Source organism: Lissotriton helveticus, chromosome 6, assembly GCF_964261635.1.
Source record: "Lissotriton helveticus chromosome 6, aLisHel1.1, whole genome shotgun sequence".
NCBI classification, from domain to species: domain Eukaryota; kingdom Metazoa; phylum Chordata; class Amphibia; order Caudata; family Salamandridae; genus Lissotriton; species Lissotriton helveticus.
In genome coordinates, this window is record NC_136067.1 from 1,054,921,179 (window position 1) to 1,054,948,762 (window position 27,584).

Genomic DNA, 27,584 nt, shown 5'->3' on the forward strand with positions numbered 1-27,584 from the left:
ACAAGCGGTTTCCCCTTTGAAGGCCACACTTTGGGCTAACTCCCCCAGTGGCCTTTGTGGGAGAGGAGGTCACACCTCACTCTGCGGCAATTGCCTTTGTTCCTAAACCTGTGAGTTGGTCATGCACCTCACCAGGTGTGCAGAAAACTGTCTCCTGGACAGGGCCTGTGCAAGGCAATTGAACCAGCTGGGTCACAGAGCACAGAAGCATAAATAGAGGAAGAAGTCAGATGTAAAGTCAGAAAAGGATGCAGTTGAAAAAACACGTGGATAGCCAACAAGATGGTTTGATGTTTTTAAAATGTCTTCTTTGAGGGCAGTACCTCTTTAAGAATCGAGTTTTGGGTAAGCATCAATTATCAATGTCCACCAGCACAATGCAACATTGCTTCTTTGAACCAATGACTGTAGTAAGAGAAGTCATTTGATACACCATCCTAATCTAAATGCTCACTTTCTCCAAACATTTTGGCATTAAATGTACAGGTGTTTTTTCCAGTCTTATGCAGTGCAAACGTGTCCCACAGGCATCAGAGTGCATTACATGAGCACCAGATTACATTATGCAGGTCGGATTTTTTTTTTAAAGCACAGGGAGATTAAGTGATTGTTCCAGGGTCACAGAATGTTGAGCCAATTCCGGGATAGAAACCAGATTCCCAAGTTCCAAAGCTGGTCAGCTCTGGTGTTTATGTCATATCTCCACCGTTAAGGGTTGCAAAAAGCAATTACTATGTTTGTTAATATCCACAAAGTTCAGGCTACCTGCCAAATGTTTTGTACTTTTAAGTTCCATCTGCTACCCAAAATAGTCACACATCCTAATTCTATGACTCAAGGTCAATCATTTCTGGTTCTAGATGACCCTTTTATCTGTTTGCATAAGCTTGAGGATGTAAAAAGGATTGAGAATCTAAAAAGGAATGAGAATCAGGCCCACTACAATAATCCTTTTATATTTTTCTCTTTTTGTCAATCATCGGTTTCCAGGAATTTGCACGGTATCCCTTCCTTGCTCTTTCAACCTAACAAGTATTTGTTTTTACCACTTTGATAAAGACTTCTGTTTTACACTCTTCAAGACTAAGCCGGATTTTTATTTCATGGATTTTTTTTGTAACTTAGAGTTGTTCTGTAAGAAGATATCTTCATGAGCGATACAGTTGTACTTTAACCACATGCAGGATATGAAATATGTTACACTTGCCACTCGTATTCTTGGAACTGAGGCTAACAGTGAGGAGTTAAGGTTATTGATAAGGTTGGTCCTCTCATTTATTGTTGGGGAGTATAAAGGTGGGTACTGAAAACCCCGTATTACAAGGGCATGGCACTCTACAGCCCCAGAGACAAAGAGGAATTACTTGGATTTGCCTAGGAGTTTTGTCACAGTTGAGAATAAAGAAATACACGTTAGCAATTACATTAAATGTGTTTCACTGAGTATATAGCCATGTGCATGGATAACTACAGCAGTTCTCAGCAACTAAATTATATTTCTCACCTAAGGGTGCACTGATGATTTTAATTCTCCTTCCAGTCTGATGCTCCAATGAATATCTCTCCTCCTCATCCTTTATGCGTAAAGAAGCAACTAGTGGATCAATAAAATGTTGTGTTATTAAAAAAGATATTCAAGTACAATCTTGAAACATACAGAAACAAACACTTTTGTTCAGCCTTTTGTGTTCCTAATGGAGATAAGGATTCTGAAATGAACAAAAGGCCTTGTCAGTGGTTGAAAGCATCACTTACGTGGATTTCTCTCATGCAACTATCGACATCAAAATTAAGAAAAAAACAGCTGCTTGAATCATGGAATGAGGCAAATATCATAGTTATTCCTAAACCTGGGAAATCACCGAAATATATGGATTCATATAGGCCGATTTCGCTTTTAAATAGTGATTACAAGCTGTTTACTAAGATCCTGGCAGATAGGTTGGCCAGAGTTGCCCCATACCTTATACACAGAGATCAAAAGGGCTTTATTAAAGGCAGGTATCTAAAGGAGTTAACTTTTTCCCTTATAAGTAGTATAGATGTAGCAGTTACGCAAAATCTCCCCTTGTCGGTAGTTGCTTTGGATGCCGCCAAGGCGTTTGATCGTGTTAACTGGGTCTATTTGAAAGCCTTAATAGCACATCTACATATGGGGGTTAATTTTGGTACAGTCCTGGCTCAGCTATATCAGTCACCTACCTCGAGGGTATTAGTAAATGGGACATTAACCTCGCCAATAAAAGTAATGAGGGGCACAAGGCAGGGATGCCCCTTATCTCCTCTCTTGTTCGATCTTTATATAGAACCTTTAGCGTGTCGAATTAGAGAGGCAGAGTTGATTCCATCTTTTGAATTTCAGGGGTGGGCCAGAAAGATCGGGCTATATGCGGACGATATCGTTATTTTAACCCCTAAACTACATCAATCATTGAGCTGTATAGATACTATAACGAAGAAATTCGGGGAGGTCTCTGGATATCGTTTAAATAGGGACAAAACTGAGATCATTTCCTGGAACCTAAATGCAGACGATATAGCATGCAAAACAGAGATAAGATATTTGGGGGTCCGAATAACACAAGACATAAAGGAACTAACAAAAGTAAATTTTGATAAAGTTAGGAAAGAAATCTCCCAGGCTATGAAAGGCTGGATGCACCTTCCGCTAACATTATATGGTCGAGTTAACTTTGTGAAAATGATGGTTTTACCGAAGATAACCTTTCTTTTTGACTCTATACCACTCTTGTTTGAGAAGGAGGGGATCATAAAGCTGCAAAGTGAGATTGGGTCTTTTATTTGGGCATCCAAAGGATCTCGTTTATCTTGGAAAAAGATTAGGAGGAAGCTTTTGAAAGGAGGCCTGGCAGCTCCGGATTTCGAGATCTACTCTTGGGCTTTTTTGTTGAGGAACTGCAGAATGCTTTTGGGTACTCCAGGGAGTTCATCCATTGGCACACTAATGTCAGCACTGCTTAGAACCGAAAGAATCGATCAGAATGGTTTTATGTACAAGTTTGCCGACCCGAAGTACTACCCGAAGTACTTAAAAAAAATAAGGCTAAAGGTTCTGAAAGACCTAGCAATGTTATGGTACAGAGTCAGGAGGGCAACAAAGATACCATATTTTAGCGCAATGGCACCGATTTGGAATACACCAGGAGCTCCGAGCTGGTCCGAGGATGCATTGGCAAGGTCATTAAAAACAGAGGGCCCTCAGAGATGGGGGGAGCTGTTTTTAGAAGGTAGCTTAGCACCGTGGAGGTACTGTGAAAACAAGTGGGGCCATAAGTTCTCTAAGTTTAAATATCTTCAGATACAAAGTTGGGCTGTCCGAAAGGAGAATTCTATCGGGCACTACAATGTTTTTGAAGAAAAGCTAGCTTTGGAGACCTCAATCAAAAAAGAAGTGGCGATGTGGTATTGGTCAATAGTGGAGATAGAAGATGGACCTTTTACATTGCCTGAGACCATGTGGGGAGAGTGCTTGCCGAGGATTGCGACTGAAGACCAATGGCAAGTATCTATGATGATTCTTTACAAGGTGGTAAAACCTGCGAATTTAAGGAGAAACCACTTGTTCACTCTCCACAGGGCGTATTGGTCACCAAAAAAATTGGCGAAATTCAAGGATGGCGGAACAGTGAGGTGTTCCAAATGTAGTGCCCCGAATGAAGATGACTTGCACATGTTTGATACATGCCCTGCGATAGAGGACTTCTGGAAAGCAGTGAGTATGTGCTTGTCTGCCGTATTGGGCCAACAACTGGAGGTAAGCCCTGAACTTGTTATGACGGGAAGAGCTGACTTACAAGGTAAGGGCCTTAATGACAAAGCAAAGCTGGTGTTTTTTGGCATACTGGTGGCTTGGAGGGAAATTTGTAGGATGTGGGTATCTGTTGCCCCTCCATCAGACTTGAACTGGTTAAGAGCTATGAGAGCTATAGCAAAGCTTGATATGGTTGGTCGGAACGAGAAGAGATACAGATTTTGGACTCCGTTCTTACAACAATATGGGTGATGGTAGGGGGACTAAGATTTATGTGAAATAGAACAAAAAAATCCTATGATTAAGCCGCTCCAGAATCTCGGCGGAAGGTTTGCTTAATGGAGGAAGGGTGAGCGTGATACACTTGCTCCCAACAGCACTATTTCTACCATATGAGATGAAATTACCCCAGGGTGGAATCGCGATGGCATGGGGTGAGGAGAGGCATATGAGGATAAAAAAATAAAATAAAAAAAACACAGCTGCTTAATATAGCAAAGTTAACAAAATATTGTGGAATTCAATTAAATGTGTGGAACCTATTGGGATAGCATTCTTTTCACCATGTTCAGGAATAATGAATAAACTGTCTTCAGATTCAGCAAACTGTCTGTATATGTGAGATGGTTGTATGATGGACTATCAACCACCAAAAAATATATATATATATATACACACACACACACACACACACACACACACACACACACACACACACACACACACACACACACACACACACACACACACACACACACACACACACACACACACACACACACACACACACACACACACACACACACACACACACACACACACACACACACACACACACACACACACACACACACACACACACACACACACACACACACACACACACACACACACACACACACACACACACACACACACACACACACACACACACACACACACACACACACACACACACACACACACACACACACACACACACACACACACACACACACACACACACACACACACACACACACACACACACACACACACACACACACACACACACACACACACACACACACACACACACACACACACACACACACACACACACACACACACACACACACACACACACACACACACACACACACACACACACACACACACACACACACACACACACACACACACACACACACACACACACACACACACACACACACACACACACACCCCCCCCCCCCCCCCCCCCCCCCCCCCCCCCCCCCCCCCCGAAGATGGAACTGCGGTTAAGCAGCCATTTTGGGCCTTCCTTGAAGACTGGTATGGGACTTTTGTTACCGTGATTTAAACCTAGGTTTGGGTCGTGGAGATGACGAGTACCTATGCTAGGTTTTTAGGAGTTTTCTTTGGGCTACTCTTAACACTCTTTCCGTTTTTCTCATCTTCAATTGTTGTTTTAACTAAGAGTGATATATGAACACTATGAGATACGTTAGCAATCATGGTAATACAATGTAAGCTTGTTACCCGGATGGCTCACGCAGGATATTTTATGGGTTAGACTGTTTTCTATATGAGATGTGGTTAAAAGGATTCATCCACTGATTGAGTATTTCTACTGTAATGAAATTGATGATTTTAACGCACTTGCACTCTAGTGAGTAGAATAATTTTATGAGTATCGGCCTTTCGCCTTTTAATTCTTCTTTTATATCCTGAAATAGATATGATTTTAATATCTGTTTTTCAGGATAATTCTGCACTTTTCCACAAAACATAAAATATCTTGTTTTTTTGCACTTGCACTTTGTTCAGACATATACGGTCTCATTATGATAAGCTCTTCCTGTCGAGCTAAGATTCTCTCATATAACATGAGGCACAGTTGTAGCCACTTGGCTTTAAATTAGTCAACAATGTTTATCTAATAGGCACCTTTTATATTGTGCTAAACTTGTTTTTACGTATTTTAAGGTATTTAATATCTATTTACTATTTAGTATTTATTTTTACAGAGTACGAAAAAGAGCTGAACCGGGTTTAAGCATGCAACATTACAGTATGTCTTCTAGCTCCATTGTTAGCCCTGAGTAAAGTGACCTTTGTGTTCAGAAAGTCACTATAAAAAACCCAGTTTGGTTCTGCGGTGTCATGTGATCAAGGCTGCGGAAACACAGCCAAAATGAGTCATGCTGACTGAATTGGCAAAGTAAAAGCACTTTATTGAAATATGCACGTTTGGGGTCTGTACCAGTGTTTTATTACCAGTGGAAGAGGTAATCCAAGACCTTTTGTTGTTACATATATATATATATATATATATATATATATATATATATATATATATATATATATATCCCATCACATCCTTAGTTTCCAAAAGAAGTTTCCAAAAGAACTGGGTCACACTATCGCAGGTCATTTGGCAAAATGAATTTATTCTTCCATCCATTTTTATCAGGAACACAGGTACAACCAACGCGTTTCGGTATTTCGTAATACCTTGCTCACGGTCAATTTTAGGTGCGAACACTCTCGTTCTTTATTGGATGCTAATGACAAGGGTAACTCGTCATGAATAATGGGGAAAATGAAATCTTAGCATCCAAGTGGTTAATTAAAGTTTAAAAACATGTTACGTTATTTCCTGTCTAATGGGGCTACCGCCTCACAAGATTCTGGGAGATGTAGTCCCCTCTAGTTACTTACATTATCGTGCGTATTTCTTAATGTGTGAACAAAATTTACATGCAGTGAATTAAAAACATTTTCTAGCACCAAGTCAAGTTAACGTTGCCAATATTTCATTTGACATTGATGAATATCGTCGATGTTCTTACAGATCGGCTCCCATACGTTACATTTCCGTTTCGCAGACAGTGTCTCTTTAAGCAGCCTTTGCGTGTTGGCGTTGCCACCACAGAAAGGCATGGGTTGTTCACAGTTCGGGGCCCGTTGGGGGCCACCAGGATGTTGGGGGGTGCCTGTGGGGGGTACCTATGGTACCCCCCTTGCATTTGCATGCACAACGTGGCAGGCACGACGTGGTGCCTGCCACATTGTGCATGCAAATGCACAAATGCCTTTTTGCATAGCGGATGGGTGCTGCTGACAGCACCACCCGCTGCAATGTAAAAAATGTGGGATGCCCCCGCCAGTGTGGCGGGCGCATCCTAATTGTATATGCGGGACCGCCGCACACATAGCGGGCAGTCCCATTTCCCGATGCGATGGCGGGCGGAATATATCCACCCGCCTTCGTAATAGACCCCTTAGTGTTTTGAGAAAAATACTGTTGGAATAAATCTAGCAGTAGTCAATGTCAAGAGTCTGCTCAGCAGCCTAATGGGAGCAGACCAACATGGTGTTCATCCCAGCAGTCACGCTGACCAAAACCAAGAATGATGATGCTGTATCCATTTACGAAAAAACTTGGCCATGGACTAACACATGCCCGGGTTGCATTCTTCTATAACCTCCTCAAAAAGGGGTGCCCACTGAAATTCAGAGTGGATTGGACAGCCTAGTAGGAGTAGACACCAAACTTTGCCGAGAAATTATCACAATTGGGTCCACCTTCCAGTACCCCACTAAAATTGCACATATAAAAATAAAAAAGAGAGCAAACCCCCAAAAAGGAATAGCACAGGAAACCCCAAGTTTAATTTAGGATGATACATAAGGATGCATGTTTTTCTAAACCAACCTACAAACAACAGCTCTTATCCAATATGTCTGCCGTCGAGTCACAAATGCACCACCCTTACAGCGGACCACCACCTCTGCAGAGACTAGCTTCAGAACCCCAACCAGGCCCATGTGTGCAAGTCAAAGACCACGGACTGTGTTTTTACTGGCATGTGCAAACAAACCCCTGATCGCCATAAGACTACAGATGTCTCCTACGAAAATCATCCCAAGACCTGCAATGTTTAAAAAGTTATTGTATCTTTGTATACCCTCTGTTTGGAAGAGGAGTGGCATATCCATCTGTCGACAGAAATCTGCCTAGTCAAATGGAGCCTATCCCAACATTTCTACATTGCTTGTGGAGGGGTCTCTCCCACACCATTTACAATTAATATTGATGCCAATCTACAAAACGATACATGTATATTAAAAAAAACGAGATACAGCCACTGTTGTCGAAATCTCCTTAGATGACCTCTCCATCAAACCCAAGTAAGAAATACGTGATCAGGCAGGCCTTGCAACCTAGGTCTGAGGCTACTGATTGACAGATCACAGGTGGGGTGGCACCTAACACGCGAACAGGAAAAACCCAGATCAGTCCCGGAGATAGGCAGCAATACCACAATGGTCCCAGGAGATAAGACCCAATTGAGGACACATGGCTGGAGGGGTGCGCGCGGTCCCAAAACACCACACAGTTAGATGCCAAATGAGGTGAGGTGCAGTAAGTCAATGAGAGCACAGTACACACAGTACACGTAGCAATCACACTCTCTACATACCAGACATCTGGATATTTCACCCATTGGCCCTCACTGTGTTTAGGCAAGGTGGAGACCCACCTGTATTGAGTATCAGGTGGTCTGATTTGCACCCCATAACTAGGCCCCCATTCCTTTCTCTAAAATAAGATCTAAAATGTTTATTGATGCTCCAAAGACTATATATGATTGGCACTCAGACAAATGTATGTTGAGACAGCCCTCAGATTCATTTCTGTGGATGCTTTCCAGCCGAAGTGTTTAATTAAATAAACTGTTCCTGATTTGCCAAACACATATTGTCTTTTGTTTTTTCAAGGTTAATTCATATTCCAGCAACACTTTATTATTAAATAACTTTTGAATTAAAAACGCCTCAGCCAAACCCAAAAATACCCTATGCCCTTTAGACGTTTTAAAAATTCAATTTACAAATCTTTTTATTAGTTAAGTTTTAAATACACAAATCAGTGCCAACTTTCAAATTAGTATAATTATTATATGTTAACTGCTTGATCAAAAATGGTATACATTTCAATAAAGAAACCACTCACCCTGTACCCGAATAAACACAACAAATCAAACTTGTAATACATAATTTATGAAAATGTTTTACATCTAAACATATAAAATAATTTAAATTTGTTGAAATAACATAAATCAATTCATATTATTTGTTTTGAAACACAACCCATTCAATACCCCAATAAAGGACACACCCCGAAATTAAAAACCTATATATAATTTTGAAATGTATCAAAATGTATCAAAAAAACTAACAACTGTTATGACAACAAATAAAAATGTATTAACAATATTTAAATGGATTTAAAAACCACCAGCCAACAATCTCTCAGTTGGCCCACAAACCAAATAAAATACACAATAGCATATTTAAAAAAAAAAACTATGGGGGTTATTAGGATGGCGGGCGGACCACCCAGGCGGTGCTGCCATACGTGCGGCGGGCCAGCACCACTAATTAGGATGCGACCGCCACCCTTGCGGTCGCATTCCGCATATTTGACATTGAGGAGGGTGCCGCAATGCCAAAGTGACTTGTTGTGCATTGCCATGCACAAAGTTGCAGGCACAGTGCGGTGCTTGACACCTTGTGAATGGCAATGTAGGCAGATACTATAGGTACTCTCCAAGTGCAGACCCCCCCATACCCCCCTCCGGGCCCGCAACGGGCCCCCAAAGCAATTCTTTGCCAGCCTAGGCACCGCCATTCATAGGAACGACCGCCGCGATACCCCCCGCCATTGTAATATGGCAGGGGGTAAATCAGGTTGAGATGTCGGGCAGATCACATCCGCCGGGCCGGCGGGGGCGATCCGCCCGCCATCTTAAACACCCTCTAAATATTTACAAAACTGAAAATGGTACAATACAATTAAACACCATCATAAAAACAAAAATAAGGTGAACATGTTTTTAAACTTCAAAATTATAGTAAGAAAAAAAAACGTACCTTGATATTTTGGATTATACTATCTTTATAATTATGCTATTTTGACCACAATATCAACGTCAGATTATATTTTTAGTTCAATATTTTGGTGGAAAACCTGTGAGATTAGCTAACTTGCATGATACTGTTGTATTGTATGACATTTGTCTAGATTGGTATACTGAATATGTGAGAAACAACCTAACAGTAAACTTAGCAAACTGTAAACCATGATACAATATCGTAAATGTGTATTTTATTTTTGCCATATTTTATACATTTTAAAATATAACAAACAACCTGAATCTAAATTAGTGATTTACCTGTGTTGGGGTTGGTGATGGTTTTTCTGACTTCTTCACCAAGATGATCAATGAAAATGGAAACTGGCTCTTCTTTTCTCAAACACATGGCAGTATTTTTGAGTGAAAAATCTTTGATAAAAATAAAACGCTATTTCAGTAAGCAATTTTTTTTACAAATTCACTGCAATGCTTCAATGTTCAACTTCATTCACAAGAGTAGACTGGGTATTAAAATTAACCTTTTTGCTAGTGTCTTGTCAATTTCCAGCATGTGAGAATAGCCTGATGTAGAGATATTTTTATATCCAGTCAATTTCAGGGTATAATAATAGTAAGAAAACCCCCTTGGTTATTTCACTTGCTGGAGAGACCCTTGTGCAATCTCGAATCACAGGTTTGAATCTTCAGAGAACAGCTTAAAACGCAGAGGGCTACTTTGTCTGCTGTTAGTGTAGGTCAGATATTTGTATGTTAAGTATGATAGCTCAGTGAGGTAATGATTTTGTTGGAAAGACTTGTATGACCTGCAGGCCACAAATCAAAATCCCGGTAAAATAGTTCAGGGACTTTTGCCTCCACTGCAAAAAGCTACTTGTAATCTGCTCGGCATAAGTTTGGATCTTTGAAGGTTTTAACTCAATCGTTCAAAAGGATTCCATTGGCAGTTAAGAAACGTTTCTATTTATTAAATTAGCTACGCACAACAGGCATACCTAACAGTCCTACATGGTAAACACAGACCTGCATGTCTTACGGTGATCTGAAAAAGAAAGTACAACCTCTTAAGATTGTATGTTTTTAGATAGTAAGACGTATCTGACCTTCATCTAGTCCTCTGCAAAGCCCTACGAGTATGTTATGTTATGTTATGTTATCCGTATTTATAGAGCGCACAGATGTCCCAGCAAAGGGGCGTCCTGGCGCTGGTAGAACAGAAAACCGGACAAAAGCAATACCAAGAAAGCACCACAACAACCTTAGAGATCCAGTGGAAAAAGGAAAGTTTTTATAGCTCTCCTGAAAGCCAAGAGACTATCAATGGCACGAATATACACAGGGAGGGAGTTCCACAGCCTGGCAGCAAGCACACGAAAGGAGCGGCCGCCGGTTCTGGACCTCTTAAAGCGTGGAACTATAGCCAAATGAAGGCTAGAGGACTTCAGAGAACGAGTGGGAACATAAGGAGAAATAAGGTGCTCCAGGATCTGAGGAGACGAGTGTTTAAGGATTTTAAACGAAAGGCAGAGGGACTTGAACTTAATTCGCTGAGCCACCGGCAGCCAATGGAGCTTCTGAATAGTTTTTTTGGCTGAGCAGAATCTGGGTAGGCCAACCAGAGCCCTGGCGGCAGCGTTCTGCACGCGTTGGAGTCTTAAGAGTTCAGCCTGATTAGCTCCAAGCAGAAGAGAGCTTGCATAGTCCAATCTGGACAAAATCGTAGCTTGTACAATAAGCTGTCTAGTAGGAGCATCAAAGAATCGAAAGGTAGATCTGAGTTTACGGAGAGTGCCAAAACAGGTGGCGGCTACTTTTTTTGTATGGATAGCAAAATTAAGTGGAGGATCAAGCCAGACCCCTAGGTTTTTAACCTCGGTGACAGGAATAGGGGTCGGGCCGAGCTCAGATGGCCACCATTTATCACCCCAGAGATGACTCTGCTTACCGACAATGAGCACCTCGGTTTTTTTGGCGTTCAATTGAAGGTAGTTATCCGTCATCCAGAGGGCCACTGAGAGGAATCCCTCACGGAACTTCGCAAGCTCCAGGTCAGAGGCCCCACTTATTGCAACCGCCAGCTGCGTGTCGTCAGCGTAGGATACCATGGTAAGGTTCCAACGCTTAGCGACAGCAGCCAGCGGCTGAACATAAAGGTTGAATAAAGTGGGGCTGAGGGCCGAGCCTTGCGGTACTCCCTGGTCAATGGGATAGGGTCTAGATTCAAATGGTGGGGAGATAACCTTGAAGGTCGACCAGATAGAAAAGATCAAAACCATTCAAGTGCCACATTATCGACACCTGCCTCAACCAACCGCTGTAATAAAACAGCTTGGGAGACCGTGTCGAACGCGGCAATGAGATCAAGGAGCACCAGTGCCGCCGTGTGACCAGAATCTACCAAAGACCGGAGATGTTCGACCATAGAGAGCAGCGCAGTCTCGGTACTGTGAACGGGCCGAAACCCATTCTGCGAAGGATCTAATATATTCGCAGAGTGAAGATGGTTAGATAAGATGGTATTGATATGGGCCTCGGTCAGTTTAGCAGCCCAGGGGAGGAGGGAAATGGGGCGGTAGTTCTCCAGTTTCAGAGGATCCAGAGCCGGTTTTTTTAAGATGGGAATAACCTGAGCCTGTTTCCAGATAGCCGGGACCGTACCTGAAGATAATGATAGATTAACAAGGTCTCGTAACGGAGGAAGACAAACAGGAGCGGACTCTCTAAATTGAGTAGGACGTAGAGGATCGATAGGAGAGCCAGTTTTAACTTTCACTACAGATTTGTTAAAATCCTCCATCGAAAGTTCTGGAAAATGTGTCAGGAGCATAGTAGTTTTGGGGACCAAATCTTGATTCTTAGTTGACATAGTGGTGTTAGAAAAGGAGCAATAAATGTCCTTCACCTTTTTTAACAAAAAAAGCGGCCAGATCCTCACAATGTGAACCCTCACAAAGTAGAACTCATGATACAAATAACATACACAAGTTTCACTAACTTATTGAACAAAAACAGTCAACTCTCACAATCATTGTGTGAAAGAGTGCACTCTGAGATTCAGTAATATGCAAATTCTCTTTTAGCAGCAATAACGTAAAGTTAAAAATTCCTGGGAGAAACACAGAGTTTTGGGCATTGCTGTGGTGTGGTACGGTCCCACTTATTGACCCAAGTAAACTACAACAAGTGGTATATGATGGAGGACTCGCAGTACCAGATATTCGAGGTTATTATTGGGCAGCCGAGCTGGTGAACGTGAATGGATGGGTATTCGAGGACAGGAATGACCCAGCGTATAGGGTGGACAGACTGACTATGGGTGACTGTACTTTACACTAGGCAAGTAGGTAGAACCTTCCGCCACATACTACTACAGTGATTAGGTCTTGGGTTGCGGCGACAAGGTACTTGGGATGGGAGGGCAAGTTCACAGAAATGACACCTCTATGGGCAGGCGATTCTCTGAAGGAAATAAGCAAGCTGAGGGGGTTCACCAAATGGGAACTACTGGGGCTGGAGACTCTGGGAGACATTCGGAGGGGGTGGGTGTATATCACATTTGCTGACCTGGAAGGGGAATATGATATGGGGAAGGGAGAGTGGCTTAAATATATTCAGTTAGGGCAAGCCCTACGCAGATATCTCAGAGAGGCGAAGACTCTGACTGTGGCCTCTCCGTTAGAGGATAGGATACTGACAGAGCCACTGCAGGAAAAAAACATCTCCCTGATCTACAAGAAGATAAGCAACAACGCCCCAGACACATGGGGCTCCCTCCAGACAACTTGGGAAAGGGATGTGGGTCCTTTTGAAGAAGAGGAATGGGTGGAGGTGCTCCATGACCCAAGAGAAGTGCTGATACGAGCAAGATTCGGGCTAACACAGCTTATATATTGCATAGGGTGTATTACCCTAGATCAGTGCTCCACCATCAGGGGCGCAGTGAAGGTACACCGTGTCATAGTGGTTGCAAGTCCGAGGGGTCCTTTTACCATTTATTGTGGGATTGCCAAATCCTATAAGAATACTGGCGGGAAATACCAGCAGCAATGATGTAGCGTGGAGTAGTGTGGCTCACTGGTTAGAGGCGGCAGACCCGGGAGCAGAAGTCGGCCTGGCACCAGGGTTCAATTTGGGTCAGCGGACTTGATAATTCTCGCTTCGGTGCCTACTCTAATCAGGGGTCCCACTCGGCAACTCTGGGCATTAGCTTGCCTAATCTCCACAACAGCCCTATCAACGCCGGGGATGCCTGGCTCCACCTTGGGGACTCCCAGCAGGGACCATCCCACATGGAAAGCCAGGACGGGTTCCCCAGCGTTATACAGCGCCAGGAGACCTCCGGGTAGCAGTGCGCTTTACAAGCTCAAATACATTTACATTTACATTTACAATGATGGAGGTGGTGGGTATAGAAGTTCCACTGGAATCCAAATGGTTCATCCTGACAACAACCGGGAATTATGATTGGCCAAGCCATGTACGGAAATGGTTGACATTAGCGGCCGTAGTAGCTAAGTGGAATGTAGTAAGGAAATGGAGAGCAACAGAAATCACAACTGTGGAGGAGTGGGAAAACTATCTTGATTGGTGTTGGCAGGCGGAAGCTGCAATATACACAAGCAGATTGTTCCCTAAGAAGGGAGAGAAAATCTGGGGGGCCTGGCAAACATATAGAGGACTATAATGGGATACCTTGATGCAAGGGTTGAAATTGTTAAGATTGTAGCCAATTGTATAAAATATAGGACTCGGAACTGATGAAAAAAAGGATGATACACTATAATTGCTCTTTGTATGTAAACGTATGTGTGGTAACTGTTTTGGATTGAGCGCACAGCTAAGTACAGGGCAGTATCACAGATATATCAGTGGTGCTCCAAATGATGACTAATCAGTTACCACGACTAGATAATCAAGCTTAAGATAAGCCAAATCAAAAAACATAAATCATTGAGCACTCTAAAGTCCAATTCAAGTGTTCTGTTTATTCTTTTCGTAACTTGTTATTGTTTCTTTCTTGACTTGTTACAATTCAATCTTCATTGAAACAGTCTATCTTGTAAATCCCAATTGATATGCAGCCAACACGTGTTTCGTCTGGTCTGATCTGACCCACGACTTCCTCAGGGCTGCAACCCAAACAAATTATAATATTAAATATTAGCTTTAGGTACTAGCGTAGTGTGTCATGCTTAGACACACTCATTTAAAGAATAGGGTGCCATAAAGGCGTGATTGTGCTCAAAGTAGAAATTATATACACACTTTTAACTCACCACCAAGTTTATAGGCTTGAGACACCCTGTGTATTGATGTGCATAAATTAAAGAGTTGTAGTCACTATTTACATAATAATATAGTCAAAAGGAAGAGTTGTAGCGAGTTTAAATATAGGCTATAGCTTGACCACGAAACACCCTACCTATGCCTCCCCTCTGAAGTAGTATCACTTGATTCTCATGAATGATGTACTTCAGACTTCTCATAACTGTAACAAGTAATTGAGGTAAATTATATCTATTTATCGGTAATTAATGTCAGAGGTCTATATCATTGTATATCTCAAGATAGTCAGGACTTTTTATAGTTCTAGTCTTACCTCAATGTATTTGAGGTAACATCCAGAGTTAATCGTCATCATTGTAAGTATATATTTGTCTCCAAGTAAAGATTTCAGTATTTTAGTTTCCTCAGTATCTGGAACAAAGTATTGTATTTATTTTAATTTACAAACCGTAGTTAATGGTTATATTTACAACCAAGTATCAGTTTCCATAAGTATACACAGTCTGTATATAGATCCGGTCTTACCGTAACGTGCTGTGAGTTTCTCTTAATATTCTAGCATTCGATTTCAATGTACCATTTGTCTGTGGGGACATAAGTACAAAAATATAGGTTGTCTAATGGATATCATTACAACGTGTCTCAGAGCTTCTATCAAGCGGGCGAACCCATTGTCTACTTACCGAGTGTATTTTCGCCTGGGCGCCGGATCGCGTATCCCCGTGTCTGCGTCCTACTCGGGCGCCATCTTATGTAAGCTATTATATAGTATTTGATAGCGTACGGCGCCATCTTGGTATAGTAAAAATCGCCCGCTATAACTCTAAAGTCAGTCTAGGTTGTGGATTAGTTTACATGTTGTCTCTAGCAAGTATATGCTTATATTATATTCTTGTATATTAATTTACGTTATTAGGCCACATTTCTAAACGTTCGAAAATATTTTTTCAAAATACATTTAAATATATTAAAATAGTTATGGTAAGGTATAGAGACAGAGTATTGTCTTCTCAACGATTCTAATCAGTATTGGAACGGGTAATTTAAACATCTATGTCTCCACAGCGGTGACAGCCGCCATCTTGGAGCGGTCTGTTACTCAATTGGTATTAACGTCCTGACTAAGGTTTTGACATATGTGTAAATCCTATCTAAGGACCGATTCAATATGAAGCTGAATGGTGTTACCGCTCCATATTATACTTGGTCAAAGATACTAATGTCTACTGTTGAGAGGAGACAATAGCAGTGCGTCTCGCTATCCAGCCACTGCGATAGTCCCTTATATAGCGTAATTAAGATTCACCAGAAGTGCAGATTCTGAGTTAGAGCGAGTACAATATTATGGACAGTACATAGTTACATATAATATATATGCATATCTTGATTCCAATAAATATTATTAACATCGCACAATTTGAGCTCTAGATGTCACACATTTGATACATACGTAAGTGAGAGAATTCTATCATACTACATTTACATGTGAGCTACATATATTGATTCTTAATAATTATCTTAATCTATTTCATAAGGCTCACCTTACATCATGATTCTAAGTATCCACTCTACAATATATTAGAATTGATCATGATCTGTACATATAACAAACAGAAGTGCAATAGACTTTTCATCTAAGCATCATACATGTATGCATTACTAGTTCCCATCATCATTTCTGTCTTCTGACATCTAGAGCTAATGAGTACCATATAGACGTAAACTAGATGGATAAGGGTATTTATACATAACGAGTCATCATAAATATCTGAGATTATTCATTTCCTAGAAAAAATTCATATTCATGATCTACGTTTAACCCCAATTCTACGGCTTTCAGCTTGATCAACCATGTAACCTCCTTCCTTCTGAGTTTTAGGGTTCTATTACCTCCTCTGGGATCTACTCCTATGTGGTCTATGCCATGATAGCTAAATACATGCTTTATCCTGTCTTGAGAATTCCTTATTAGGTGTGCTGCGGTGGGGTATCTTGTGTCACCTTGTTTGATCGCTCTAAAGTGTTCCGCCATCCTATCCTTAAGTCTTCTCTTCGTGCTACCAATGTAGATCTTACCACAGTTGCATACAATCGCATAGACCACATGAGTAGTATCACAGTTAATGAACGTCTCAATGATATTGTCTCCTGTTCCATTATAATTAAAACTCACTACCTTTTTCTTTGCCCATCTACATGAAGTGCATCTACCACATTTGTAGAAGCCTTTAAATTTTGATAGCCAGTCCTTGTTTAAAGGTTTGGTAGGATAGCTGGGACTGAGCAAATTGGAAAGTGTTAGTCCTTTCCTGAAAGTTAAGGAAGGATAATGAGTAACAAATGGGGCAATGTCTTGATCAAGTTTTAGTAAACTCCAGTGTTTTTTAAGAATAGAGTATAGTTTAGTACTTTCTGTACTGTAGTTAGTTATCACTCTCACTTTGATGTCTCTTTCCTTAACTGTTTTGTCTGATTTGACTTTCAAAGTATCTTTACGCTTAAGTTTCTTGGCTTTATTTATAGCTGTGTCTAAGGTTTTACTGTCATATCCTCTATTTTCAAATCTCTTGGATATGTCTAATAAATTCATCTGAAAGTCTTGATTTAAGGAACAGTTTCGCCGGGCTCTCACCATCTCTCCATATGGAATCGATTTTATCTGATTTGCTGGGTGACTGCTCTTGGCGTGTAGTACTGAGTTACAGCTAGTTGGTTTCCTATACATTCTACTATTAAGATGACCCGCATCTACAAATAGCTCCACATCTAGAAAAGTAATTTTGTTATAGTCATACTGTGTTGTAAACCGTAAATTGTACAAATTATCATTAAGATAATCGAAAAAACCATGTAGTTGCTCTACCGATCCTGTCCAGATAAGTAAGCAGTCGTCGATGAAACGACCCCAATAATGGATATACTGGATCCATTCTTTATTACTCGGTCCCCAGATTCGCTCCGCCTCGTACCAACCCATAAATAGGTTGGCAAAAGATGGAGCAAATCTGGCTCCCATCGCTGTCCCAAGTTCTTGTCGGTACCATGTCCCATCGAATAAAAATACATTATTCTTTAGCACAAGTTCAGTCATCTGTAGTAGCATTTGTGAATGTTCATAAAATTCAGCAGCTCGTTTACTAAGAAAGAAATCTAAAGCTTTGATTCCTAAAGCATGGTCTATATTGGAGTAAAAGGAGACCACATCTAGTGTGGCTAAAATCATCCCATCTTCCCAATTGACGTCATTCAATACATTAAGTACGTATTTAGTATCTGCTATAAAGGATGGTAAATTATGTACAAAATCTCTCAAAAATATATCGATGTATTCTGACAGGTGCTCAGTTGGTCCTCCTATGCCCGAGACTATCGGTCTACCCGGAGGTTTGTCTCGGCATTTGTGAACCTTCGGTAAGGTATATAAACATGGTGATCTAGGAAAATTAGTCTGTAGGTAAAGATACTCATCATGATCTATCAGAGATAGATCGTACCATTCCTTCACCTTACTATTAACTGTATCCATCAAATTCTTCATAGGATTAGACTCTAGTTTGACATAGTGACGTCTATCAATCAATTGTGATAGGACCTCATTGTTGTAGTCTATACTATTTTGAATTACCAGATTACCTCCTTTGTCCGCTCTTCGAATTGTAATATTTTTATTGTTAAGTAACTCTTTAAGTGCTTTCCTTTCACTTAATGTTAAATTGTCAGCTCTAGGATGAGGATTAAATTGCTGTTTATGTTCTAATTCTCGATCTATGTCTTGACTAACTGCCTTAAAGAATACATCGATGCCATTGCCTTGTGTAAGTCTCGGAGTCCATTTAGAGCCTATTTTGAGGCCACTACTTTCTGTCATAAAGCATTCAACTTCAAGATCTTCCATAATTTTAACTAAGGTAGCAGGATCCTCTTCGGTTTCTGTCAAAGATAACAGGAGCTGCGTCTCTTTTAATTCTTGTATAGTGAGATTACTCAAGCTTTTAGTTTCTGGTATCCCACTTCTCTCTGGAATATTACAAAAGAATTTCTTAAGTTTAAGCCTTCTGGTAAATTTAAAAAGATCTATCTTGGTCATTACCCAGTCTTGCTTCCTCGCTGGACAGAACCCTAAACCTTTTTTAAGAACACTAGTCATATCTGTAGATAATTGTAGGTCTGATAAGTTAATAATTTCTATGTCACTTACTTCAGTTATATCTCTTAGGGCTGTGGCTTCCATGACCTCAAACTTCTCTTGATCCTTGACCCTTGATCTCCCTCTTCCTCGCCTGCCTCTTCTGGTCCTCTTATGTTTGTATTCCGGTTCCTGCCCTTATCCCGATTCCCCCTCCGTAGACGGTGAACCTCCTCTAAAAAATTAGATTCTGGTGTAGTATTGGTCGTAGTTGTAGCTAGTGTATCTTCGCTGTCATCACTTGATAGGTTACTGGAAGAAGCTTCCGTTTCACTGAGTGGTGTGGTGCTGCCTCCCTGTTTCTTACTCAAAGTTGTCTTCATCAGGTAATCAAATCTCTTTGCATATGTATATATTCTTCCTGAGCGATAATCTCTTTCGTCTCTCTTAATCTTATGTGCCTTCCTCCTTTTAATATCTAATTGCACCTCATTCAGAATCTCATCCATAATGGTGTAATTTTTAATGGATGCCTCTGGGAGGTTTAGGGCTTTGATTTCATCCTCCACCTTTTGAATCTCAGTTAGGAGTTTAGCCATCTTTCTATCTGCGTTATCTATAAGTATTTTCATCAGGTTACGTGAGCTGTCGTTGAGCTCTTTTTCCCATATGATGCATAAGTCTGGTCAAGATAGACGTTACTATGTCAAACTAGAGTCTAATCCTATGAAGAATTTGATAGATACAGTTAATAGTAAGGTGAAGGAATGGTACGATCTATCTCTGATAGATCATGATGAGTATCTTTACCTACAGACTAATTTTCCTAGATCACCATGTTTATATACCTTACCGAAGGTTCACAAATGCCGAGACAAACCTCCGGGTAGACCGATAGTCTCGGGCATAGGAGGACCAACTGAGCACCTGTCAGAATACATCGATATATTTTTGAGAGATTTTGTACATAATTTACCATCCTTTATAGCAGATACTAAATACGTACTTAATGTATTGAATGACGTCAATTGGGAAGAAGGGATGATTTTAGCCACACTAGATGTGGTCTCCCTTTACTCCAATATAGACCATGCTTTAGGAATCAAAGCTTTAGATTTCTTTCTTAGTAAACGAGCTGCTGAATTTTATGAACATTCACAAATGCTACTACAGATGACTGAACTTGTGCTAAAGAATAATGTATTTTTATTCGATGGGACATGGTACCGACAAGAACTTGGGACAGCGATGGGAGCCAGATTTGCTCCATCTTTTGCCAACCTATTTATGGGTTGGTACGAGGCGGAGCGAATCTGGGGACCGAGTAATAAAGAATGGATCCAGTATATCCATTATTGGGGTCGTTTCATCGACGACTGCTTACTTATCTGGACAGGATCGGTAGAGCAACTACATGGTTTTTTCGATTATCTTAATGATAATTTGTACAATTTACGGTTTACAACACAGTATGACTATAACAAAATTACTTTTCTAGATGTGGAGCTATTTGTAGATGCGGGTCATCTTAATAGTAGAATGTATAGGAAACCAACTAGCTGTAACTCAGTACTACACGCCAAGAGCAGTCACCCAGCAAATCAGATAAAATCGATTCCATATGGAGAGATGGTGAGAGCCCGGCGAAACTGTTCCTTAAATCAAGACTTTCAGATGAATTTATTAGACATATCCAAGAGATTTGAAAATAGAGGATATGACAGTAAAACCTTAGACACAGCTATAAATAAAGCCAAGAAACTTAAGCGTAAAGATACTTTGAAAGTCAAATCAGACAAAACAGTTAAGGAAAGAGACATCAAAGTGAGAGTGATAACTAACTACAGTACAGAAAGTACTAAACTATACTCTATTCTTAAAAAACACTGGAGTTTACTAAAACTTGATCAAGACATTGCCCCATTTGTTACTCATTATCCTTCCTTAACTTTCAGGAAAGGACTAACACTTTCCAATTTGCTCAGTCCCAGCTACCCTACCAAACCTTTAAACAAGGACTGGCTATCAAAATTTAAAGGCTTCTACAAATGTGGTAGATGCACTTCATGTAGATGGGCAAAGAAAAAGGTAGTGAGTTTTAATTATAATGGAACAGGAGACAATATCATTGAGACGTTCATTAACTGTGATACTACTCATGTGGTCTATGCGATTGTATGCAACTGTGGTAAGATCTACATTGGTAGCACGAAGAGAAGACTTAAGGATAGGATGGCGGAACACTTTAGAGCGATCAAACAAGGTGACACAAGATACCCCACCGCAGCACACCTAATAAGGAATTCTCAAGACAGGATAAAGCATGTATTTAGCTATCATGGCATAGACCACATAGGAGTAGATCCCAGAGGAGGTAATAGAACCCTAAAACTCAGAAGGAAGGAGGTTACATGGTTGATCAAGCTGAAAGCCGTAGAATTGGGGTTAAACGTAGATCATGAATATGAATTTTTTCTAGGAAATGAATAATCTCAGATATTTATGATGACTCGTTATGTATAAATACCCTTATCCATCTAGTTTACGTCTATATGGTACTCATTAGCTCTAGATGTCAGAAGACAGAAATGATGATGGGAACTAGTAATGCATACATGTATGATGCTTAGGTGAAAAGTCTATTACACTTCTGTTTGTTATATGTACAGATCATGATCAATTCTAATATATTGTAGAGTGGATACTTAGAATCATGATGTAAGGTGAGCCTTATGAAATAGATTAAGATAATTATTAAGAATCAATATATGTAGCTTACATGTAAATGTAGTATGATAGAATTCTCTCACTTACGTATGTATCAAATGTGTGACATCTAGAGCTCAAATTGTGCGATGTTAATAATATTTATTGGAATCAAGATATGCATATATATTATATGTAACTATGTACTGTCCATAATATTGTACTCGCTCTAACTCAGAATCTGCACTTCTGGTGAATCTTAATTACGCTATATAAGGGACTATCGCAGTGGCTGGATAGCGAGACGCACTGCTATTGTCTCCTCTCAACAGTAGACATTAGTATCTTTGACCAAGTATAATATGGAGCGGTAACACCATTCAGCTTCATATTGAATCGGTCCTTAGATAGGATTTACACATATGTCAAAACCTTAGTCAGGACGTTAATACCAATTGAGTAACAGACCGCTCCAAGATGGCGGCTGTCACCGCTGTGGAGACATAGATGTTTAAATTACCCGTTCCAATACTGATTAGAATCGTTGAGAAGACAATACTCTGTCTCTATACCTTACCATAACTATTTTAATATATTTAAATGTATTTTGAAAAAATATTTTCGAACGTTTAAAAATGTGGCCTAATAACGTAAATTAATATACAAGAATATAATATAAGCATATACTTGCTAGAGACAACATGTAAACTAATCCACAACCTAGACTGACTTTAGAGTTATAGCGGGCGATTTTTACTATACCAAGATGGCGCCGTACGCTATCAAATACTATATAATAGCTTACATAAGATGGCGCCCGAGTAGGATGCAGACACGGGGATACGCGATCCGGCGCCCAGGCGAAAATACACTCGGTAAGTAGACAATGGGTTCGCCCGCTTGATAGAAGCTCTGAGACACGTTGTAATGATATCCATTAGACAACCTATATTTTTGTACTTATGTCTCCACAGACAAATGGTACATTGAAATCGAATGCTAGAATATTAAGAGAAACTCACAGCACGTTACGGTAAGACCGGATCTATATACAGACTGTGGATACTTATGGAAACTGATACTTGGTTGTAAATATAACCATTAACTACGGTTTGTAAATTAAAATAAATACAATACTTTGTTCCAGATACTGAGGAAACTAAAATACTGAAATCTATACTTGGAGACAAATATATACTTACAATGATGACGATTAACTCTGGATGTTACCTCAAATACATTGAGGTAAGACTAGAACTATAAAAAGTCCTGACTATCTTGAGATATACAATGATATAGACCTCTGACATTAATTACCGATAAATAGATATAATTTACCTCAATTACTTGTTACAGTTATGAGAAGTCTGAAGTACATCATTCATGAGAATCAAGTGATACTACTTCAGAGGGGAGGCATAGGTAGGGTGTTTCGTGGTCAAGCTACTGCGCTATAGCCTATATTTAAACTCGCTACAACTCTTCCTTTTGACTATATTATTATGTAAATAATGACTACAACTCTTTAATTTATGCACATCAATACACAGGGTGTCTCAAGCCTATAAACTTGGTGGTGAGTTAAAAGTGTGTATATAATTTCTACTTTGAGCACAATCACGCCTTTATGGCACCCTATTCTTTAAATGAGTGTGTCTAAGCATGACACACTACGCTAGTACCTAAAGCTAATATTTAATATTATAATTTGTTTGGGTTGCAGCCCTGAGGAAGTCGTGGGTCAGATCAGACCAGACGAAACACGTGTTGGCTGCATATCAATTGGGATTTACAAGATAGACTGTTTCAATGAAGATTGAATTGTAACAAGTCAAGAAAGAAACAATAACAAGTTACGAAAAGAATAAACAGAACACTTGAATTGGACTTTAGAGTGCTCAATGATTTATGTTTTTTGCTCTTTGTATGTACTGATTTTGTTTACGTCTTAATAAAAATATTGATAAAAAAAAAATCCTGTGAGGGCCTTCAGTCTCACATTACGGCGCCTCCCACTTACAAAACTGCTTTTGTGTGGGGATGTTACAGGGTGTTTGTTTATGAACAGTTTTGTTTATGTCCAGTCTTAACTCTGGGGTTAAACGTATGTAATTGAGCTTGGCCAATTTAAAATCCTAATTCTTTTCTTTTTCAGCCATTTAGTTGCAGAGTTACTTGAGTGTTTTGGATCATTGCCCGGTTCCGGCTTTGTTTCTGTTGTCAGACAAGTGGTCTCCCATTAACTCAAAGCTGCACTGGTACAGAGACAAATAAATCCAGCAAATACAGACACAAAATCATGGTGGACTCAGTGTTTGTGAGATGTCCTGGTCTGTAGCTGCAAAGCAACCCCAAAACATCACTCCCCCCTACCATGTTCAATGGTTGGTATTATGTTCTTGTGGGGGCATGCAATGTTTGATTTCCCCAAAGCGTGCTATTGTACATTGCAGCCAAACAACTCCACTTTGGTTTCATCAGTACGGAGTGCATTATTACTGAAGCCTTGTGGTTAATTCCTGTGCTAGTCTGAAAACCTAAGATGTGCATCAATTTTTGTTTTTTAAAGGTTTTTTTATCCTGGCTACCATTCATTCCATGGAAGCCATACGTGTTCAGAGGTTTTCTAATGTTGAATCGTGAGCTCTCTTTTTTAGCACATTGTTAGACGTATGTAGATGTGGCTTGGGGTTCTATGGTACCATACTGGCTGATCCTACAGACCTCGCAAAAGTCAAAAACACCTTAAAATTGAATTTACCTCCTTGAAACATGTTAAGTAATACCCAGAGTGTGCCTATCTTTGCTTCTCTAGAGTCATCCTTGTTGCTTTTACAATACTATCTCTAGAATGGTTTTAGGTACTCTGTTATTTTCAGACTAGCCCCTGCTATGGAAATGCTCCCTAGTGGACACTAAAGAGCAATATTGAGGTTGCTATGAGATTAAGTTCTCAGAGCATATGTGGAGTGATAAGTAAAACACAATGTGTTAGATAAACATGGGTGCACCCAAAAGAATCAGCTAGAATAAAGTTCTGTTTTTTTTAGTTAAAAGTTGGCTCATGCTCAAAAAAATTAATAATGTGAAGGCCATGGATTTCATATCACATTCTCATAATTGTGGACACCACTGGCAGTCTGCTCTTGCAGGGTGAAAACTTGAAAGCCGAGATATAATTTATGGTGGCCAGGGAGCTTTGGGAGTGGCCACTGAAACGAATCAAACATAGATCTAAACGAGAATAAACATTTTACCCAAATATTGTCACCTTCCTTGGATAGAATGCTTTGTCTCCACATTCCAAGTCTCTTTAATATGCCTGATAGACTGAAAGGACCAAGGAGTACCTGAAAGATGTGTTTGTCATAAGCAGGTAGGGAATGACCTTTTACCAAATTTCGCAGACTGTACAACGTTACTAAAAAATTAGAATTCGGAACAATGTACGCCTCTGTTTTGCCAAGACAATTTTTTTTTTGTAAAACTTTTTATTAGCAAACAAACATCAGCATTTCAATCACATTGCGGAGGAAGTAGCAAATCAGGCTTCACGGGAACAACAGGCAATATAAACATTGCACAGTATCCCTCGGAAGGTCTAGGGTTAGCAGGATCTTTGTTGGCGAAGGAGAAGGCGAGGGGTAGTTGACATATATCCCCCGATAGGAATTCCATACATGGTTCCATTTCTTGGGACATCCACGGGCTACATACACCGTTTTTCCTCTGAACATTGCCCAATCCAAGTCTTTCTCCCAATCTCCCACCGTAGGAGGGAGTAGCGCTCCCCTTCGCTGATCAAAATTTCTCTTGGCGAGCATGAGCCCCAAAGTGACCCATTATGTCGGACAGACATTTAGATCTGTCGGTTCCCAGATATTTAATAAGAAGCACCTATGGGCTTCCATACGGAGACGTACGGAAAGGAAAGAGTTAATAATATCGTGTATGTTACGCCAATAGGGTTGAATAAGTTCGCAATCCCAAATTATGTGCATGAAGGTACCCAACTGACCACATCCTCGTCTACAGTCCCCCTATCTACTCTCCCCATCCGCACCAGTTGGGGCCCCGTCACATAAACCCTGTGGAGGATATTTAGTTGGACAAGCCGGAGACGAGCTGGTATTGCCACTACTCTGGGCGAGGAAACAGCCTCCTGCCTTCCTCATCATCCATCTCTATGCCGTCTTTAGTCCATTTCTCTTGAAGGGCTTGAAGAGGATCTGGCATGTTGGTGACCAGCTTTTTATATATCAATGAAATGGTTCTATCAGGGATATGACCGTCTAGTACTCTTATCTTCTAGCGGAGAGGATTCGGGTGGGTGGCCCCACGTTTCAGATGAGCGCATCAGGTGTGCCTAACCTGTGTATAGTGGAAGAGTTTTGAGTTGGCTAACTCGAATTGCTGTTGCAGTGTGGCAAATGATTTAATAGCTGACTTTTCCCGCAGATCACTTATACGGGAAAGGCCTATGAGATCCCACTTGTCAAACCCTTTGCTCTTCCACAAACTACCCAGCTGGTCAGACTCCCATAGTGGTGTTGCGAGTGTAAACCTGCGCACCCAACCAAGGCATTTAGTGGCAGTGTGCCAGACATGTACCGCATGTTTGGTGGGGCCTGTGAGTGTAAAACGCCAGGGCTTAGAATAGAGTGCTCTATTGAGGCCCCCCCCCCCGAGAGGAGCCATCTATCCGTTGTGTAACCTGGGTCCCCAGGTTGGGCAAAGGTGCAATGAATGATGGAGGCCAAGTGGGCCGCTCAATAGTACATTCTGAGGTCAGGAAGGCTGATGCCTCCATCATACCAATTCAGGGAAAGCTTACTGAGAGAGATACGCGGCTTGCCATTCCATGGTCTCGCTGGAGGCCTTCCACTTCCCTGAAATAGGAGGCAGTGATTGGGTCTAGAGAATTCTGAGGGACATAAAAAAACCGGGGTAGAGACATCATTTTGAAAAAGGCTGCCTTTCCCAGTAGGGAAAGGGGGAGTGACTTCCATCGGTCAATTTACTTTCACAGCCTGAGCAAGGGGGGTGCAGGTTATGGGCATAGCGAAGGGAGGGGTCCAGGGAAAGAAAAATTCACAGGTATTTGAAGACCTCAGTGCATACCTGTATGGGACACCCCCGCGGTGGGATCGGCGGCTCCCCTGCAACCACAAACAACAGGGATTTACTCCAGTTGATAGAATATCCGGAGAATCTGCCGAAGATCGTGAGGATGTCTAAGACCACAATCAAGGACCGCCTCAGATAGGTCAACTAAAGCAGGATATCGTCTGCGTAAAGGGAGATACGGTCCTCCTATTCCGGAAACCAGCGCATACCCTGAATCATCTGGTCTCTGCGTATCCAGGCTGCCAGTGGTTCTAACTCAAACCCAACTCAAAGGTGGCCAATTTTTTATTATTAACTACTACTTGGGCTAGAGGCTTAGAATATAATAGTTGCACCCATTGTATATATTTCGGAACAAATCCCATTTTCTCCAACACCACCCACAAATATGGCCATTCAATGGTGTCAAATGCCATGGCGGCAACTAGGGAGACTCCGACAGCCGGTTCCAGGATAGAGGCCGCCCTGCCCAACACGTCATGCACCCTGCGCAAGTTAAGCGCAGTGTTACGATGTGGAATAAAACCAGACTGGTCGGGATGAACTAGGGTCTCGATCACTGTTAGAAGCCGATTGGCCAAGAGTTTAGCCAGAATCTTGAGCTCTGCGTTCAATAGGGAAATGGGCCTGTATGACCGGCAAT

General features: G+C 40.9%; 1 protein-coding gene across 3 annotated transcripts in view; it reads right to left on the reverse strand.

Moving 5' to 3' along the window:
- LOC144763257 (zinc finger protein 212-like) overlaps nt 1-27,584 on the reverse strand; it is a 111,181-nt gene that overhangs the window by 9,537 nt on the left and 74,060 nt on the right. For all 3 annotated transcript variants that reach the window (XM_078648698.1, XM_078648697.1, XM_078648699.1), the window contains 2 exons: nt 9,997-10,107; nt 1,505-1,594 (listed from right to left, as the gene is read on the reverse strand). In XM_078648698.1, the coding sequence (XP_078504824.1) occupies nt 1,505-1,594; nt 9,997-10,107 (201 nt within the window). The remainder of the gene's footprint in view (nt 1-1,504; nt 1,595-9,996; nt 10,108-27,584) is intronic.